The 18,368-nt window shown below is 44.4% G+C and overlaps 4 protein-coding genes across 11 annotated transcripts in view; all 4 read left to right on the top strand.

Moving 5' to 3' along the window:
- arhgap21a (Rho GTPase activating protein 21a) overlaps positions 1–7,103 on the top strand; it is a 52,921-nt gene extending 45,818 nt beyond the window's left edge. For all 6 annotated transcript variants that reach the window (XM_086020280.1, XM_086020279.1, XM_086020277.1 and 3 more), the window contains 3 exons: positions 113–218; positions 3,089–3,120; positions 4,182–7,103. In XM_086020280.1, coding sequence (XP_085876406.1) covers positions 113–218; positions 3,089–3,120; positions 4,182–5,624 — 1,581 coding nt within the window. In that variant the 3' untranslated portion in view covers positions 5,625–7,103. The remainder of the gene's footprint in view (positions 1–112; positions 219–3,088; positions 3,121–4,181) is intronic.
- Positions 7,104–7,346: 243 nt separating this feature from the next.
- Positions 7,347–10,608, top strand: apodb (apolipoprotein Db). Of its 2 annotated transcripts, none has more exons than XM_086020283.1 (5): positions 7,347–7,511; positions 8,279–8,432; positions 8,501–8,622; positions 8,856–8,941; positions 9,613–10,608. In XM_086020283.1, exons 2-5 carry the CDS (start codon positions 8,319–8,321, stop codon positions 9,843–9,845), a joined length of 555 nt encoding a protein of 184 aa, XP_085876409.1. In that variant the 5' UTR covers positions 7,347–7,511; positions 8,279–8,318; the 3' UTR covers positions 9,846–10,608. The 2 variants fall into 2 exon arrangements, with proteins under 2 accessions (XP_085876409.1, XP_085876410.1); XM_086020284.1 differs by lacking the exon at positions 7,347–7,511 and adding an exon at positions 7,891–8,088.
- Positions 10,609–12,120: 1,512 nt separating this feature from the next.
- The window catches only part of otos (otospiralin), a 32,475-nt gene continuing 26,227 nt past the window's right edge, over positions 12,121–18,368 (top strand). For both annotated transcript variants that reach the window (XM_086020420.1, XM_086020418.1), the window contains exons 1-2: positions 12,121–12,233; positions 13,675–13,705. The gene's annotated coding sequence lies outside the window, so the exon portion shown is untranslated. The remainder of the gene's footprint in view (positions 12,234–13,674; positions 13,706–18,368) is intronic.
- The window catches only part of and1 (actinodin1), a 42,031-nt gene continuing 35,824 nt past the window's right edge, over positions 12,162–18,368 (top strand). The window contains exons 1-2 of the mRNA XM_086020416.1: positions 12,162–12,233; positions 13,675–13,705. The gene's annotated coding sequence lies outside the window, so the exon portion shown is untranslated. The remainder of the gene's footprint in view (positions 12,234–13,674; positions 13,706–18,368) is intronic.

Genomic DNA, 18,368 nt, shown 5'->3' with positions numbered 1-18,368 from the left:
TCAGGTCGGCAGTAGTCGATCATTTTTCCGCCATCCAAAGCACCCGGGTGCCCACTGTTGACAAACATTGTGGAAATGCGTGGAGGTTTTGTTGACTCCTGTTCCCCCGCAGACGGTTTCGCATGAGGAGAGCGCCGTGGAGTCGCAGCCGGTCCCCAACATCGACCACCTGCTCACCAACATCGGTCGCACGGGCACGTCGCAGGGCGAAGTATCAGGTAAGGCCGCCCCCATCTCGCCAACTGATGTAACCGTTTTCTCGCCGATGGGTCCGCTGACGCCGTAGACCAGTGATTGCCAACCATTGCGCCGCGGCACATTGTGCGCGACACAGGAAATGATCCAATTTCAAGCAAGTGGAAAATTTGGCACAGCGGTACGTTGAATTTTGAGTGCCCAGACGGGCCATTGCTTGGTTGAATTTTTTTTTGTGCTTCAGACCAAAATTTTTTAAGTGAGGTGTCAAACAATAATAGTATTAAACTACGGTGATGCCCTCAAATGCGGGCAAGGAGAGCCACAGTTGCTCATGCACTTTCAGGCTTGACATTTTTGAACAGGACAAGCCGTTTAAATACAAACTGAGAACACTCAGAAGGAGCTGCTGTTGGCCACAGCTCACACCCAGACGCTCACACCCAGACAAACCGACTCAATCTTCTAATGTCTAATGTGAGGCCACGCCCCTTGACAGCACACATGCAACACACAAACACTACAGCATTATTATTATTTTTTTAATCCAGATCAATGCTAACAAAAAATATTGTGATTGGGGGCAACAAAAACAAATGAATGACATTTTCATTGATTTGAGATCCGGAAAATGTTTTCGTTATCTCTTTAACAAAGAAACAGAACTAATTCATATAAAAACGTAACGAAAAAGAATGTAAAGAAATCCAACTGGTTAGCCTGGTTGTTTTGCTCACGTTTGTCTGATCCAGGCTCCTTGAGAGTGTTTTCATTTTGTATTTGACCGAAGATGCAAATATCTGCTTTTGAAGACATTTTTTGTTTGATAGCATGCACAATATGTGCCTTGGCTCATTGAAAGTTGGGAAACACTGCGGCCGGAGACATGAAACACTCGGGCACTTGTGGCTTTCAATTTATTAGCATCCGACAGTGTCGAGATGCGATAAATTGCAGCTTCTTCTTCTTGATTTGTTCTGAGCGCTTGCTCTTGTGCTGCTGCTGCTGCTGCTGCTGTGACTAATGCTGTTTGAAGTGTTCCCAGTCAAAAGGCCACCTCTCGATCCCTCTGTCTCTACTAGTGAGGCTCTGTCGGGTGTCCTAAAGGCTTTCCCACCATTCACACATACTGATCTTGACACAGGCCAAGTGGGCGGAGTCTATCACGCCGTGATGTCACTGATGGACACTATAATGTCCGTGATGGACAGCTGGAACTGTAGGAAGAAGGAGGATTGTTGCCCGCGGTGTAGCTGCCTAGTCTGCCGGAACCCGCAGTTCTTTTAAGACGGCACGAAAAAAAGGGTAACAGGAAAAAAAAGAGAGAGGAAAAAAAAATAAGAAAGCAGCTACACGGTACAGTACAGCGCCCCCTGTGGTGGGTTTTCTGTCAGCATACAGCCGCTGCGACTTTCTGAAAAAGGCTCTCCGCTGTCTCTCCTCACTGTTTCATAGCTGGCCCGCGGGGGAGATGGCACGGTATGGTCTCCGTGTGCACCCGTCGTACCTTCATCTGTACTGCAGGGGGCGCAGAGGGGCACATTAGGCGCACATTTGAATGCATCAGCCCAGGACCAGCCAGGACCCATTCCAGGCTCTTCCCCCGAATCCCCCCTAACCTTCACCCTCTGACACTTCCTGTGGCGTCCTCTCTTCTCATAGGGCGAGCCCCTCTGTGACCCCGACCTTATCACCACACATCACATCACTGTTGTCATGGCAACCACTCTTGTACATTGTGTTGTGTGAGCATTTTCCAACTCCGGGGTGGGATTTGTGTATCGGCTTTGTCATTTGTAGAGGTAGATATACATAGCTCTGGGAAAAAAAATGAAGAGACCAAAAAATAATAAACGGGGTATCTTGACCACTTTTCAATTTCTATAAACAAATGCCCTGAATGACGATATTTATATTTGAGGTTTTATGTTGTCAGTAGTTTATACAAATCAAAACTTTTTATTTTTCACGCAAATGTTTTTTTTTAAATTGAGAAATTGATCATTTTTCAGTTTTTATTTTTTTTCCTGAGGTGTATATATACAGGATCTCACAAAAGTGAGGACACTTAAATTATTGTAAATGTTTTCTTTCTCTTCTCATTGCAAAAGATAGTGAAGAAATTACACATCGTGTTGAGCTCATATAACAGTGTAAACAAGGACAGACAAAATTTAAAATGTGTGCAAAAGAAATAATTCTTGAAAAAATCGAATCAAAGACAAAAGGTGCCCACAAACGTGTATTTTGTGTAAACGTTAACACATAAAAATAGGTAATTGTGGAAAACGTCATTTAATTCAGTAGGTCAAGTCACAAAATGAAACTGACATTTTTTTATATGGATTCTTTAAACACGTGTTACTTATCAGAAGGCCAAAGCCTACCTGAATTCTATATTAAGAATCATTTTAATTGTATCTCATATACTATTCTATTTTTTCCTCTACTAAAGTACTTTTTTCACAGTTTCTTTCATTCTCATTTATTGACAGTTTATATATTTTCTTTTTAGGAAAGCGCTGTTTTGTGTGTGTGTGTGTGTGTGTGTGTTACCTACTAGAAAGTCCTCATAAATGCAAAGAGAACGCAGGGAGATCAAAGTCAGCGCAACATTTGTGTACTTTATGTCCATTCTGCACGGCGCACGCGTCTTCACACTTCACGCTTTTTGTGTTCACGTGCTCAAAAGTTGTCTCAGCAGGGGGCGCTGTCTCCCTCTGTCCCGCTTTTTGGGAGTGTCCAGCATGGCCTGCGTGCTTACGATTGTGTCTCACGCCATCTTGCGCTCTCATCACTCCATCAACTTGCTTCTCCGCTTCCTCTACCACCACCACAATTATTTTCCATCATGCCCTCCTAATATGTTTTTTCCCCCTTTTTTCTCCCCCAGATTCTCCAACCAGTGACTCGGCCAAGTCAAAGGTGAGTGGTGACTTACTGCGCTACTGTAGGATGACAGGAGGTAGGTCAAGATGAGGACATTTGCACCACGGAACACTTCATTAGGAACACCAGCACCATCTAATAAGAGAAATTTTGCCTTTATGAAAATACAGAGGCCCAGTCACAGAGGTGTTCATTTATCTCATACTGCATCCTGCTAGAGCTGTTTCTACTATTTTGATTTTACAAGCCTGTCAAAATAGTAGACACAGAACCACAAATTACTCAATTTCACCCCCAAGCAGTGAGGACAGCAAAAGGTCGGATTGTCAGATTTTGGAAACATTCTCGCTTAAATAAAATAAAACAACCACACAAAAAACCTAAAACTCCAATTTTCTTTTCATTTAACAGTGGCAAGCTGTACCTAATGAAGTGGCCAGTGAGTGGTTTTCAAAACATTGAGATTGATTGCACAATGAAGCATAAAAGTCTGCAGTCGTTTTAAAAGCGGCAGGGCAACTCAATGCAAAGCCAGTCATCCCGTCTTGCTGCCAATTTTGTTTTTCTTTCACAAACTGATTGGATGCAAAAGACTGCTTCTGTGGCTGCTCGCTGCCTGACAGACAGCCTGCAGGGACTCGCCTAGCCCAATAAAGAGAATGAATTGGGGCTTAGTGCTTAGTGCTGAGCATCAGGCTGCTGCCGCTTCTGTTGCTTTAAGGTCGCCATGGTTATGCCGATAATGGTTCTCGCTCTGCTTTGTGGTGCTACATGGAAGCAGAGAGGGGTGAGGGTGTGAAATGACGACAGTAGAAGATCAGGATAATTTACAATTGTGCGCGGATGTGCACGCGTTGTGTTGGGAGCGATGAAATGAAAGCGAGGCGGGACCAAGCAAAGAGAGTAAGAAGTAAGAGGAGCCTGGTGCAAAGTAAGAAGAGCACAAGGTAGGAAAGGGTGTGCGAAGCCAGGAGATTGACAAGTAGGCTTAGGGCTGCAAAGCGAGGCGAAAAGGTAGGTGGAGTGCAGGTGGCTGTTTGCAGGCCTGAAAAGAGCACCTGTTGCATGCATGTTGATCACACGTGTCGTTTGCGCAGGGTTCCTGGGGCTCAGGGAAGGACCAATGCAGCCGAGAGCTCCTGGTCTCCTCTATCTTTGCTGCAGCCAGCCGCAAAAGAAAGAAGTCCAAGGAGAAAGTGCAACCCAGCAGCTCCGATGATGACCTGGATGCAGTTTTCCCCAAGAAGGAACTTCCCGGGCAGAAGGGGCACCCAGAGGGGGATGCCCGAAGCGACACTAAGGCCAAAGCGGGCGCCAAGAAGGATCAGGAGAATGGCAGAAGCGCCGAGTCAACACCCAAAGCCAAGAGGGACCCCAGGTACCCCTCCCCGGATGCCAGCTGCCGAGGCGTCCCTCAGGGAAAAGCCGCCTCCTCCGACCCCCCTTCATCGGATCTCGGCACCCTTGACTCTGGAGCGTCTGTGAAGCCAAAAGCGTCGACCGCGGGGGTGTCCGCCGAGGTGGACGTGAGCTCCATCACTTCGGACTACTCCACCACCTCGTCCATCACCTTCCTGACCGGAGCCGAGTCCCTGGCGCTGAGCCCCGAGCCACAAGGCGGCGAGGAGGCGGACGACGAGCGCAGCGAGCTGGTCAGCGAGGGCCGGCCCATGGAGACGGACAGCGAGAGCGACTTCCCGGTCTTCGCGCCAGGCAGCGGCAGCCAGTCCACGCCGTGCCCCGAGAAAGACGGTGAGGGCGGCAGAATCAAGATGGAGGGCCGCCGTCTCTTCCCCACGCAGAAGATGATGGAATGCGACACGCTTTCTCGCCGCCGGTCGCTTCGGAGCAAGACAGACAGCGAGTCGTCAGCGGAGGCGGCGGGCGGCGAGGGCCGGGCGGAGGCCTCCACACGGTTGGCGCGGGTCCTGGAGGTGATGAAGAAGGGGCGGTCCACCAGCAGCCTCAGCTCATCGTCCCGCAGCGAGTCGGAGCGCTCGGAGCCGGCAGCCTGGCATCTCAAGATTACCGAGCGCCTCAAGTTCCGGCTGCGGGCTTCCTCTGATGACATGTTCCACCCGAAAAGCCGCGCCCCCGACGGCCGGCGCAAGAATAACATCCGGCGGCGCCACACTATGGGTGGCCAGAGGGATTTTGCCGAGCTGGCCGCCATCCATGACTGGCGGGAGCAGGGCGGCGCCGACCGGACGGCCGAGCTGTCGCTGCTGGACCGGCTGAAACCCCGGCGGGCCTCGCAGGACTTCAGCATCCGCGACTGGCTTGGCGGAGAGCGCGGCCGAGGGGGCGGTGGCCCAGTAGAATGCGGCCGGGTGGGCGACGGCCGAGTGGGTGATGGCCAAGCGTCGCCTTCGCCACCTTTGAATATGGAAGCGGTGCCCAAAGCCGTCCCCGAGGACACAGACGCCCAGGATGCGGTGGCCGCCAACGGCAAAAGCAAGTCGCCGCTCGGGGACGACGCGCACCCTCACAAACTGTCGGGGGCGCAGGTGGTGCGCTCACGCTTCTACCAGTACCTCTGACCCCTAGCCCCCACCCCGACAAACCCCCTCACCCCCCGCCAACACCAGGATGAATGTGTTATTGTACGACTGTGCACTTTCAACTGCACAGTAAGGTTTTTGTTCTTCTGTTTTTTTTTTACAAAGTTTATGTATAAATAACGTGTACAGCTGCCATCTTTGTGACTGGCAGACTTGATGATGAGCATCGCTGGCCAGACTGGAACTCAACTTCCGCCTGCACGCCCCCCCCGGCCTCTTATTTTGTTTTTGGTTTTTTTAAAGGAGAATGTACAACTTTCATATTTGGAGTAACACAAGTCACAGTGTACAGTGTTCCTCCACTATTTGCAGGGGATAGTTACCACGAAAAAAGATTAATTGCTGATAGATGGCACAAGATGGCGGCAAAGCACTACTTTTCTGCTGGGTTGGGGACTGTGGCAATTGCCTGTCTAAATAAACCCCCTCCCCTCACTTCAACCAAGTTCTTTGGTACTAATATGTCACAAGAACATTTTCATAGCAGACATGGCATTGTTCTATGCACAAAAAGAGCAAATGGACAGGTTCCCACCCAAGAATCTCCAAATAGGTGAATTTGCAATTGCTAAACCTTGGGGGATAAGGACCGAACCATGCCACAGATAGCACAAATCTGCAGGTAATTTGTAAACTTCCACCCACCAACCCACCCAAAGGAAATGATTTGTAATTGCCTATTGATGCCACATGATCACGACAAAGTACTACTTATATCTAAATGAATGCGGTTGTCTCAATTGACACAATATACTTCCTTGCCACCAGATGGTGCCAAGGAAATGCTTGTATTCCTTTGGCCATATTTTTTTTTCAACGAAAAAAAAGCAAATTTGTAAACCGCGAATATGCAGGGATTCACTGTACATGTACTTGAAGACACACTGTGTGGGCATAAGTATTGGGATGCACCTCTGAGTCAATCAGTGGCTAAATTGTAGCCTTATTCCCAAATCAGAAACATACAGAAAATGTAATCCTAGTAACTTTGCTCACATGGTACACGCGGGCAGCGTGCTGTGGGAATGCCTCATTTGTTTTTGCCGCACAGACGCAACAGCCAGAGGTTATCTGGACAAATATATTATAATTTTATCAAATAAAATGAAAAGTAATAATGATGACATACGAGTATGTAATACTTTTGCTTATGCTTCTTTTTTCTATTTCCAATCGCTGTCCAGTTATTGTCCCAAATGGACATTTTATGTCAGTGTGTGTTTTTGTCCTCCAAAAAGAAAAAAGTGCCTCTTTTTCCCCATTTTGTAACTGTTTCTACGAGCAGTTGTTTTTAAGAAGGAAGTTGAAGGTGAGCATTCCAACAGGTTAAGCTCTGTTTATTTCTTCAAAGTTTCTACAGAGACATGAAGCAGTTGTATGTGTTGTTTGCATCTCGCCAGCACAGACGTCAGTGCAATGTCCCCCTCGAACACTGGAAATAAATCCTCTTGATTATCATGAGTCGTGTGTCTCTTTTTAGTACACGGCTGGAAAAAATGTTTCACTGGCCAACCAATACATTTTTTTCTGTTAATATATATGTCTACTTGAGAGAGAGTGCTTGCTTTCACACCTCTGTTAGGTGACCTGGCAAGACAACAAATCAATATGAGAATCAACAACAAATCATCGAGAATCAAGGTCATGGAATAGAAAACAGAATTTTAGTGACATATGGTGGCAGAAGCAGGAATGACACCTGTGAAACATTGTTGTCATACAAAGTAGCTGGCAAGGAGACTCCTCGAGTCGTCCAATCAGTCGACTGGTGATGTGACATCACGTTCTGAACGCGACAGCTCAGGCAAGTTACCATTCAGAAGAGGAGAAAGTTGAGGCCGGAGGGTTCGGATTAATTTCATCAAGGTAAGCGGATCACATCCCGAGCATGATGGGAATTAAATAGATGTTTTTGTGACTTCAATTGAACAGATGTATTTTCACTGCATGTGTGTGTGCGCGTTTAGAGTGCAGACAGGTGTTCAAAAGCAGTATTATTGAAAATGCCAAGCAGTATAGTGTAGTAGAGGTATAGTACAAAACTACTTGATTGTGAATATGCTGTGTAAATGTCCAGGTTTGTAAACAGTTGTTATTTAATCATGTAAAGAGACTCCCACTCACGTTATACAACTTGTTCAACCTGCACAACCAGTTGGTGGATAAGCACACAATGTTGTGAAGTACAATGTAGCATCTCTGATTCCAAACTATGCGATAAGAGGCTGTGTGAAAGGGAATAGCAGAACGCCAATGTGGTGCAAGTATAGTCCTAGTTTGCGCGATCACGGAAGGGGATTTTCTGCGTTGATTTTATGTACGAATTACCAGCACTATCCCGGCTTTGCAGGGATGTAAATTCGGCTATTATTTAAGGGCTACAGCCCAGAATTTTCTGAAAGGAAATAGCAGAAATCCGGGACCAGTTTGTAAATCAGCTCAGGTTGGAGAAATTTTCAGAATTCAAATGTTCCTCTTTGTGAGGACCGTGGAGAGTCACAGTAGAGTTTACATGATGTGTGTGTGAAAGGCATTGAAGACCAGAACAGCTATGTGAAATTTAACACTTGATGCTTCTTCCTGTGGAAATCAATTGTAGCTGTACATTTACTTTTTTTATATTCTTGAAACAGGTTTATATCCATCTCAGTTTCTACCCCTTGGGAAATAAGCATGTTGGTGTTGTGGGTCCTCCTGGCGCTATTGACGCCTCTGACCTTGGCGCAGACGTACCGCTGGGGTGCCTGTCCCACCCCCAAAGTGCAGCCCAATTTCAACCTCCAGCAGGTAAGGACTACATTACCGCTCACCTGGCCGCCACTGACCCCACCCCCTTCTGTCATTGCGGACGGCAGTATTTGGGGAGGTGGTATGAGATCGCCAAACTGCCCGCCAGATTCGAGAGGGGCAAGTGCATCGAGGCCAACTACGCCATACGAGGAGATGGAACCATCCGAGTCTTAAACTCGCAATTTTAGTGAGTCCAGAATTGTCTTCTTTTCACCTGAATAACTCCTGCAATTGTTCCACTTCAGTTTTCGGTATTGATTATTCCTCTAACCCAACGGTCCTAATCAGTTATGTTCAGAGCTGCAGACCATTTGTTCAGAAATGTCCTTAATTTCTTAGTCAGTTATGCGTTGCTCTTCATGACAAAATTAATTCCAATAATTTTGTGCTCATCCAATGAGGAATCAATTTTGTGTGCAGTAAAGACAAGGTGCGGACGGCGGAGGGGACGGCGGTGGTCCACGACCCGAGAAACCCGGCCCAAATTGGAGTCAGCTTCTCCTACTGTAAGTCATTTCGAAGTAATGAAGAGCATTGTTGCTATGTCCAAATTGAATCACGGTGCACCTCGTGAACGATGATAAAGGACACGCAACAACAGCAAAATGCACAATCCACATCTTATGCTTGTTCGAACTGACAATGGAGGCTTGTTTGGTTAATGTACAATCTGGCCCCATAGTCTCTCAGTGGCCATCTCTGTCCTGCTTAAATGAATCCTGGTAGGATATCATCACATTCTGAGGACTTTCACAGACAACAATGGCCCCGTGATAGTCACATTTTGTTTCCTTTTCTTTTCAATTCATGGGTTCACCATTGGTTCCTCGTTTGATTGATTCAAATCAGAGATTTTCTCACCAAGCAGCTAAGCTAGTTACCGGCTAATGAAACATAGAGGTTACTGGATTGTGCTTGTGGATACTCTCAATGATCCTGGTCATTTCTTTCTCAGAGCACTTAATTGATTGCAACTGCTCTTGTCTCTGATCTGTCAGAAAATAAGCCTTGTTGCATGACCTGATGAAGCTTCTCGGATGAGAGGCGAAACGTCTTCCAAGGCAACCAGAGCAGTCCAATTGTGATCGATTCAATACCCTGCGAAAGTTACTGCGTTGGTTTGAGTAAAATGCTAATCATAATGATAATTAGCGCTTGCATCCTCCTCTGTCTGCAGTCACTCCCTACAGTCCGTACTGGATCCTGAGCACTGACTACAACAGCGTGGCCGTGGTCTACTCATGCACTGACATCCTGCGCATATTCCACGTTGAGTTTGCTTGGATTCTGGGTCGTTCCCGCTTCCTGCCGCCCGAGACGGTGCGCTATGCTCAGGACCTGCTAATGACTGAGGGCGTGGACCTCTTTCGCATGACTGCCACTGACCAGACGGGTTGCAAGGACGACTAGCGCGTCTCTGCTACATGCTAACGACTAAATTGTGTAATCATTTAGCTGAATAGGCCTTTTCACCATAGCATCACACGAACTTCCAGGTGGCAAAACAAACTCTTGCTATTTGAGCAAGACAGACAGAGTGAGTGAGTGAGAAAACCATAAATGGCTTGAATCAATATTTTGGCACAGACATACTAGCTCTTTGGACATTAAAATGGATAGCGTGCCCTCGAGCTGACGTAAGCTAAAAGGCTAGCCATTATGTTTTACTCACATTTTTCACAAGTATCCTGGTGCCTATTGTTGACAAACATGAAAAGGTCTTGAGTTATTTTTGTGTTTTTTATATGAACAATAGTGTCATTTTGCAATGAAAAACATTTGCTTACAATATATATACATTTATTTAAAAAATGTAAATATACACAAACCTCCATTCAACACAAAGGATATGTTAGACACACCCAAGAAAAGTGAAAATCTGCACGCTTTAACCACATTTAAACTTATTAAAATTTTCAAGTATTCCTTAGCGCTGATGCACACTGTCCCGCTGTTAAAAATGGGAGACTATCTTATAATGTCATTTTGAAGAAAAAAAAAAGGAGACTGTTGCATTAAGTCTTTGAACACAATGCTAACATAATGTGTAATCGCAAATGCTAACTGTGTTAACTATACTCACAGAAATTAGCACAAATATTAAAGAAATTATAAACTTTCAAACAACTGATGACTTATGATTACAATAAATAATGTGTGAGTTAAGAAATAAGTTGGTGCTCTCACTGTAACTTTTTTTTTCTTTTGTGTGTGTGTGTGGGTGTGGGGCGGGGGGTTGTTTGAACATATGAAATTGTGAGAACTGGCCCCTTTGAAGGCCTGATTGATAATGCACTGCAGTTGTCTATGTGGCTGAGTGGATTGTAGCCCTGACTTGGGACATGCAGGAGCTGAATTTTGAGACAGGTGTCGTGACCGCTTGGAGGTCAAGCGCCTTTGAAACCTTAACTGCTCTTTTGAAAGCCAGACTGAAGAGCTATTCAAGCTGTCTATGTGGATGAGTGGGTTGTAACTAGGGCTTTGGGTTCAATTTTTCTGCTCGGCCAATCTCAGTAATGAAAATTTTTACTCAATTTTAGAGTCAACTTTTAAAATGGACACACTCCCTGGAAGCTAAATTCACCTTTTAAACCCCACATTGAAACTGAATTTTTGAAAACCCGACATCACAGATTCTTACATTTAAATTTTGACTCAATTTTATAACCATTCTTAAAAATCAGGACCCTGCATGGGAGCCAAACTCCCTTTGGACAAGTGACTGCTTGAAAACCAGAGGTCACACATTCTGACAGCTGAATTTTTCAACTGAATTTCGGGACAGCTGTCAAAAATCATGACCGCTTGCAGTTCAATCGCCTAGGAAACCTTAAACGCCCCTTTGAAGGCCTGACTGATGCCATGCTCCAGCTGTCTACCTGCCTAAGTGGGTTGTAACCCTGACCTTGGACAAAAAGAAGCTGGGTTCAATTCCAGTGCTGGGAGAGGCTCAGTTGTTATGTTTTTTTTTACTCCATTTTAAAGCCGCTCTGAAAATGGGCACACATCCTGGAAGCTAAAATCACCTTTTAAACCCCACATTGAATCTGACTAGCGTCACAGGTTCTTACATTTTTACTCAATGTAGACCAGTGGGTTCTGAGCTTTCAGAAAAGCTGATAAATACACAACAAAAATATTAGTTGTTATAAATAAATACTTTGACTTGCATAATGTTCTGTGAATAAAGTATGGTTCAATTTAGGATAATTTACTAAAAGCACAGTGTTATTCAAGTTACAAGGTTAAAGCTAATCTTGAGTTCATATTTGTTCAGTTATTTTTATTTTCTACACTACAGTAACGTTTGACTCAACGTTTACTACCTAACTTTATACAATATTAGTTATTAGAAATAAATACGTTGACTTGCATACTGTTCTGTGAATAAAGTATGGTTCAATTTAGGATAATTTACTATAAGTCGCTACAGTGTTATTCAAGTTAAAAGGTTAAAGCTCATCTGGGTTCATATTTGTTCTGTTATTTTTTATTTTCTAAACAACAGCAAATGTAACGTTTGACTTAACGTTTACAACCTAACTTCATACAAACTGTCATTCATCCTAATTATGTACTGTCATTGGGTAATGTCAAATTTAGCCAATGTGAATTACTTTTGAGATCGTAGGGCGGGACTTATTCCAACTGTCGCTACCTTCTCGGGACAGAAGTGAGAAGGTTTGAGTATGCGCCGGAACGAAGCTGTGTCTCAGAATATATCAAGCATTTTGTACATAACATCGGGATAAACTACCAGTTATCACTGGATGTTTCTACTCACTGGATGCCTTTGAGGTAATTACACTTGTCTGGTTCTCTTAAAAATAAACTATTACTGTCCGTTTGGTTCATATTAGCATTGTAGCTAATGACGATTAGCCATTAGCCGAGCTACTACTGTGACATTAGCTAGCTTTAGCTTAGAATACTAACGGGTTGGGAGACATCTTCCCGCTCGTTCTTAACTGACGCTAGCTACTCGCGATAGAAGTGAGAATGTTTGAGCACACGCCGGAGGGAAGCTGTTCCGTCGAATATTTCATGGTTTTTGTACATAACGTCGGGATACACTACCCGTTTTCACTGGATGTTTCTACTCACTGGATACCTTTGAGGTAATTACACTTGTCTGGTTATGTCAAAAATAAACTATTACTGTCCGTTTGGTTTATATTAAGATCGTAGCTAATGGTGATTAGCCATTAGCCGAGCTACTACTGTGACATTAGCTAGCTTTAGCTTAGAATATTAACGGGTTGGGAGACATCTTCCCGCTCGTTCTTAACTGACGCTAGCTACTCGCGATAGAAGTGAGAATGTTTGAGCACACGCCGGAGGGAAGCTGTTCCGTCGAATATTTCATGGTTTTTGTACATAACGTCGGGATACACTACCCGTTTTCACTGGATGTTTCTACTCACTGGATACCTTTGAGGTAATTACACTTGTCTGGTTATGTCAAAAATAAACTATTACTGTCCGTTTGGTTTATATTAAGATCGTAGCTAATGGTGATTAGCCATTAGCTGAGCTACTACTGTGACATTAGCTAGCTTTAGCTTAGAATATTAACGAGTTGGGAGACATCTTCCCGCTCGTTCTTAACTGACGCTAGCTACTCGCGATAGAAGTGAGAATGTTTGAGCACACGCCGGTGGGTAGCTGTTCCGTCGAATATTTCATGCTTTTTGTACATAACGTCGGGATACACTACCAGTTTTCACTGGATGTGAAAACTCACTGGATGCCTTTGAGGTAATTACACTTGTCTGGTTCCGTTTAAAAATAAACTATTACTATCCGTTTGGTTTATATTAGCATTGTCGCTAATGACGATTAGCAATTACCCTATCTACTACTGTGATGTTAGTTAGCTTTAGCCTAGAATATTAACGAGTTGGGAGACATCTTCCCGCTAGTTCGAAACGAAATAGTATACGGACTTGTACGCTCAGTACTATCCTATTAATTCAGAAGCAGTCGTGGACATTTGTGAACACTCAGGAGAACACTGCTGGATGTCAGGAGTGCCCGTTTCCTGCTACTAGCATGGATTTAGGACTAAATCTTCGCGCCATTTCTCACATTCTCCGTTTGTGCCGCTGAGTGGAGCGCAACCCCCTATCGCTGCCTCTTTTAGATAATACACTTGTATCTAATACTCTTTCATTGGATCCTCTATTTGCTAATCGTTGCTCACTTCTAAATTCTCTTTAACTTTCTTTCCCATCCGTAGAGTTCTACACCCATCGTCTCTCACCAGAACTGTGAGTACGCATTCAATACAATTTGTGCATGAAGAGCATTAGGCCTGCCATGTGTGTTCGACTGTGGTACTAGTTCCTTGAATGAGTGTGGACCCACATTTTCTTTGTCATTTGATATTTTATGTTCTTGTTGCTATACTTAGGGATGACTAATTGTTGTATTGGACATTTAATAAATCAGGGATTAGGTGCTTTAAGCATACATTCAGGAATTATAGGCTTTGACTTTATAGACTAGTGTTGTCACGATACCAACATTTTGACTTTGAAACTATACCTGCAGTACCGAAGTACCTCGATACCGAAACATTACCTCGACAAAAATCTAAAAGCAGCAAAATTATAACTGACAAGAGAACTTCATTTTTTAAAAAGTGTTATTAATTCAAAATATTAGGATATGCTTGATAAGAAAATAACATTTTTAACATTGTTAAACATTTATGAACATTTGCACACGAGGGAGCGTGAGGTACAGTGAATATATTACACTGTTTCTTTCCGTACTTGATTATTTATATTTTATGGGCAACATGCAAATTAAACTTTAGGGAAACTAGTTTCCATCTATGTATACATCACTAGTAGAAATTGTACACAGAGGTTTATAGAGCCATTAGTGTGACATCTACTGTAATGGAAAACTGTCATTTTCATGGCCAGATATGCAGCTGTATAGCCTATGCTTATTGGACACTGAATTAGCCAATTCTGATTTTAAGAGTGACATTTTTTGGAAATAATAAGAAATGCCTGCATTTATGTGTTTATATAAGCATAATGTATACATGTCAATGTGTGTGTATATATTTGTATGTATATATTTGTATGTATATATTTGTATGTATATATTTGTATGTATATATTTATATATATGTATATATTTATATATACTTATTCATTGTACATTTTACATTACATGTCATATTCTTGGCCTATTTGACTGCCTTTCATGTCACCCATTGTTGATATTGACAATACATTTGCATCGTGAAGGTCAAGCAAATATTTAAATTGAATTGATAATGACTCAACGTAATGTAGCTTGTCTGTGTGCATGAGTGTGCCTACTCTTCTCGAATCGGCTCCCAGCTAGTCAAATGCCTCGTGAAATTGTGAACAAAATAATTCACACTCTACTCATTTTTGAGGTAAGTGTTAGAAATGCATCACAACCTGTCGCTGTTTAAACTGGTGCCGGTCAGCGAGGTGTTCGACCTCGAGCCAACGGTAGGTAAAACAAGCCTTATAAACTGTCTTTTTTGTCATGTTGGTCAGATTGCCATGGCTGTCGGCCATGTGTACTGATTGTCAACGAGGAGTTGGGGTGCAGCCAACACTTCAATGCTTTGAGGCCATTTACATTTTTTTTTTTTTATAAATACCGGTTTTAGAAAAAAACTACTGGTATCTCGTGCAACACTAGGTGCAACACTCAATTTTATCACAATTCTTAAAAATCATTACCCTGCCTGATCAGTTTTTCACGCAATTTGAAAGCCGCTCTTAAATGGGCACACTCCCTGCAAGCAAAAATCACCCTTTAAACCCCACATTGAAACTGAATTTTTTAAAACCCGACATCACAGGTACTTACATGTGAAGTTTACTTAATTTTACCATTTTTATCATCAATTCTTAAAGAGTTCTATGCAAGTCGACTAGTTGAAATAAGGCATTCTGATAAATGCTGCGTTTGTGGAATAAGAGTTAACCCACCGATTTTTAGCCATCTCTGGGGGTGGCCATTTTGTCATATCTGTCGATTGAAAATGACATCACAACTGCTCACGGCTCAGGTAACGACAAATCATGGCTGACTTATTTTCTGAATCTGAGCCGTGATTGGTCGTTACCTGATTCCTGAGTAGTTGTGATGTCATTTTCAGTCGACAGAAGTGACAAAATGGCCACCCCCTGAGATGGCTAAAAAGGGGTCGATTTTGCTGCTTAACTCAGATTCCATAAACGCAAGATTAATCAGAATGCCGTGTGGGCCTGCTGGGAACATATTCTTGAAAAAAATGTTTGGGTTGATTTCCTCTTTAAACTCCCTGAAAGCTAAAATCATCTTTTAAACTCCAAAGTGAAACTCAGATTTTTAAAAACCCCCACGTCACAGGTTTTTACAAATACATTTTTACTCAATTTTATCAAAATTCTTAAAAATCATCACACTGCATGGATGCCAAACCCTCCTTTGGACAACTGATGATTGAAAACCGGAGTTCACACATCCTGAATTTTTCAACTGAATTTCGGGACAGCCGTCAAAAATCGTGACCCCTACGTCAATCGCCTATGAAACATTAAACGCCCCTTTAAAGGACTGATTGATGATGGACTGCAGCTGGCTACGTGGCTGAGTGGATTGTACCCCTGACTTTGGACATGGAGGAGCCGAGTTCAATTCCAGTGCTGCAATGGGCTTGCTTGTTAATCTTTTTTACTCAATTTTGGAGCCGCTCTTAAAATGGGCACACTCCCTGGGGGCTAAAATCACCTTTTAAACCCCACATTGAAACTCTGACTTTTTCAAAACCCGACGTCACAGGTTCTTTCATTTACATTTTTAGTCAATGTGATCACAATTAAAAAAAAATCATCAGCCTGCATGGAAACCAAACCCTCCTTTGGACAACCGATGATTGAAAACCAGAGGTCACACCTGACAGCTGAATTTTTCAACTGAATTTTGGGACAACCATCCAAAGTCATCACCGCTTACGTCAATCGCCTATGAAACATTAAACGCCCCTTTAAAGGACTAATTGATGATGGACTGCAGCTGGCTACGTGGCTGAGTGGATTGTCCTCATTGCAGGACTTGACAGTGGATGGAATCTGGGACAGGCGAAGAAGGATGAGGGATGACCAAAAACTTGATGTGCTCCTAATGGTTACCCGAAATCGTGAGAGAGAGTGAAACAGTCTGGTGTGCAACAGTCTCTCGGGGGCTTCCATCGATGGTCCTGACTGGTCGGGCAGAGTCTAAAATGCACAAGGAGAATTTAGCCTGAGCAACAAACTCTTTGTCCATAAAATTGTCATCTGCACCCGAATATATTAACTGAATAAGATTAATTGTCCCTGACATCTTGGACCATTCGGGGCCACCAGAAGCTTTGCCTCAGGAACTGGAGAGTTCAACTCTCCCGAGGATGACATGCTAACTTGGAGGAGTGTCCCCATTGCAGGACTTGACAGTGGACGGAATCTGGGACGAAGAGCCGATTCTTAGGGCCCGAACCCAGGATCTGGTTGCTGTCGTTGGGCCTCCACAATTGCCCACTCAATGTCCCACACAGCTGCACTGATGAAGCATGAAGAGGGTAGAATGGTCTCAGGATCTTACCTGTCTGAAGGTGGATCATGCCTATGTGAGAGAGCATCGGGTGGAGGCGATGGTGAGAGGACTTCCCACGAGAGCAGACAAACTCCCTGAAATCTTTGACAATTCGGGGCCAGCAGAAGCGTTGCCTCAGGAACCGGAGAGTTTGATTCACCACAGGATGACAAGCTGACTTGGAGGAGTGTCCCCATCCAGGTCCTGATTGACTCTTTCACTGTCTGCGGCTGATAACCCGAAAACAGGCTAGAGGATGCCCCCAGAGCACTATAGAAATCTTGCAATACTTGGCATGTGAACTGGGAACTCCGGTCAGAAACAATGTCCACGGAGATGCAATGAAGCTTGAAGATGTGGTTCACTATGATGTTGGAAGTCTCAATGTTGGAGGAAAGTTTGGGTAATGGAACGAAGTGAACCTGAATCTTGGAGATTCTGTCAACCAAGGTCAATATGACCGTGTTTCCATCGGAGTGGGGCAGACCAGAGACGAAATCGATCAACATATGAGACCAGGGATGGCTGGGGATGGGCAGAGGTTTCAGGAGACCCTTGGGGCGATGGTGAAAGGTCGTTCCTCGAGAGCAGATGACGCAAGCGGCGACAAACTCCCTGACATCTTGGACCATTCGGGGCCACCAGAAGCTTTGCCTCAGGAACTGGAGAGTTCAACTCTCCCGAGGATGACATGCTAACTTGGAGGAGTGTCCCCATTGCAGGACTTGACAGTGGACGGAATCTGGGACGAGCCGATTCTTAGGGCCCGACCCAGGATCTGGTTGCTGTCGTTGGGCCTCCACAATTGCCCACTCAATGTCCCACACAGCTGCACTGATGAAGCATGAAGAGGGTAGAATGGTCTCAGGATCTTACCTGTCTGAAGGTGGATCATGCCTATGTGAGAGAGCATCGGGTTGAGGCGATGGTGAGAGAACGTCCCTTGAGAGCTGACGACGCAAGCGGCGACAAACTCTGTGACATCTTGGACCATTCGGGACCACCAGAAGCGTTGCCTCGGGAACTGTGGAGTTCAATTCACCCTAAGACGACAAGCAAACTTGGAGGAGTGTCGCCATTGCAGGACTTGACAGCGGACGGAATCTGGGACAAAGAGCCGATCCTTAGGGCACTAGGGCTCCCTCCGCTCTCAAGTCCTGCAAAGGGGACACTCCTCCAAGTTAGCTTGTCGTCTTAGGGTGAGTTGTACTCCACGGTTCCTGAGGCAATACTTCTGGTGGTCCCGAATGGTCTGAGATGTTGCAGAGTTTGTTGCCGCTTGCGTCGTCTGCTCTCAAGGGACGTCCTCTCACCATC

The sequence above is a fragment of the Filicampus tigris genome, chromosome 21, assembly GCF_054856515.1.
Source record: "Filicampus tigris isolate MCC_2025a chromosome 21, RoL_Ftig_1.0, whole genome shotgun sequence".
Taxonomy (NCBI): Eukaryota; Metazoa; Chordata; class Actinopteri; order Syngnathiformes; family Syngnathidae; genus Filicampus; species Filicampus tigris.
Note: the sequence above shows the minus strand (reverse complement) of the source record. Positions and strands in the feature narration are given on the sequence as shown.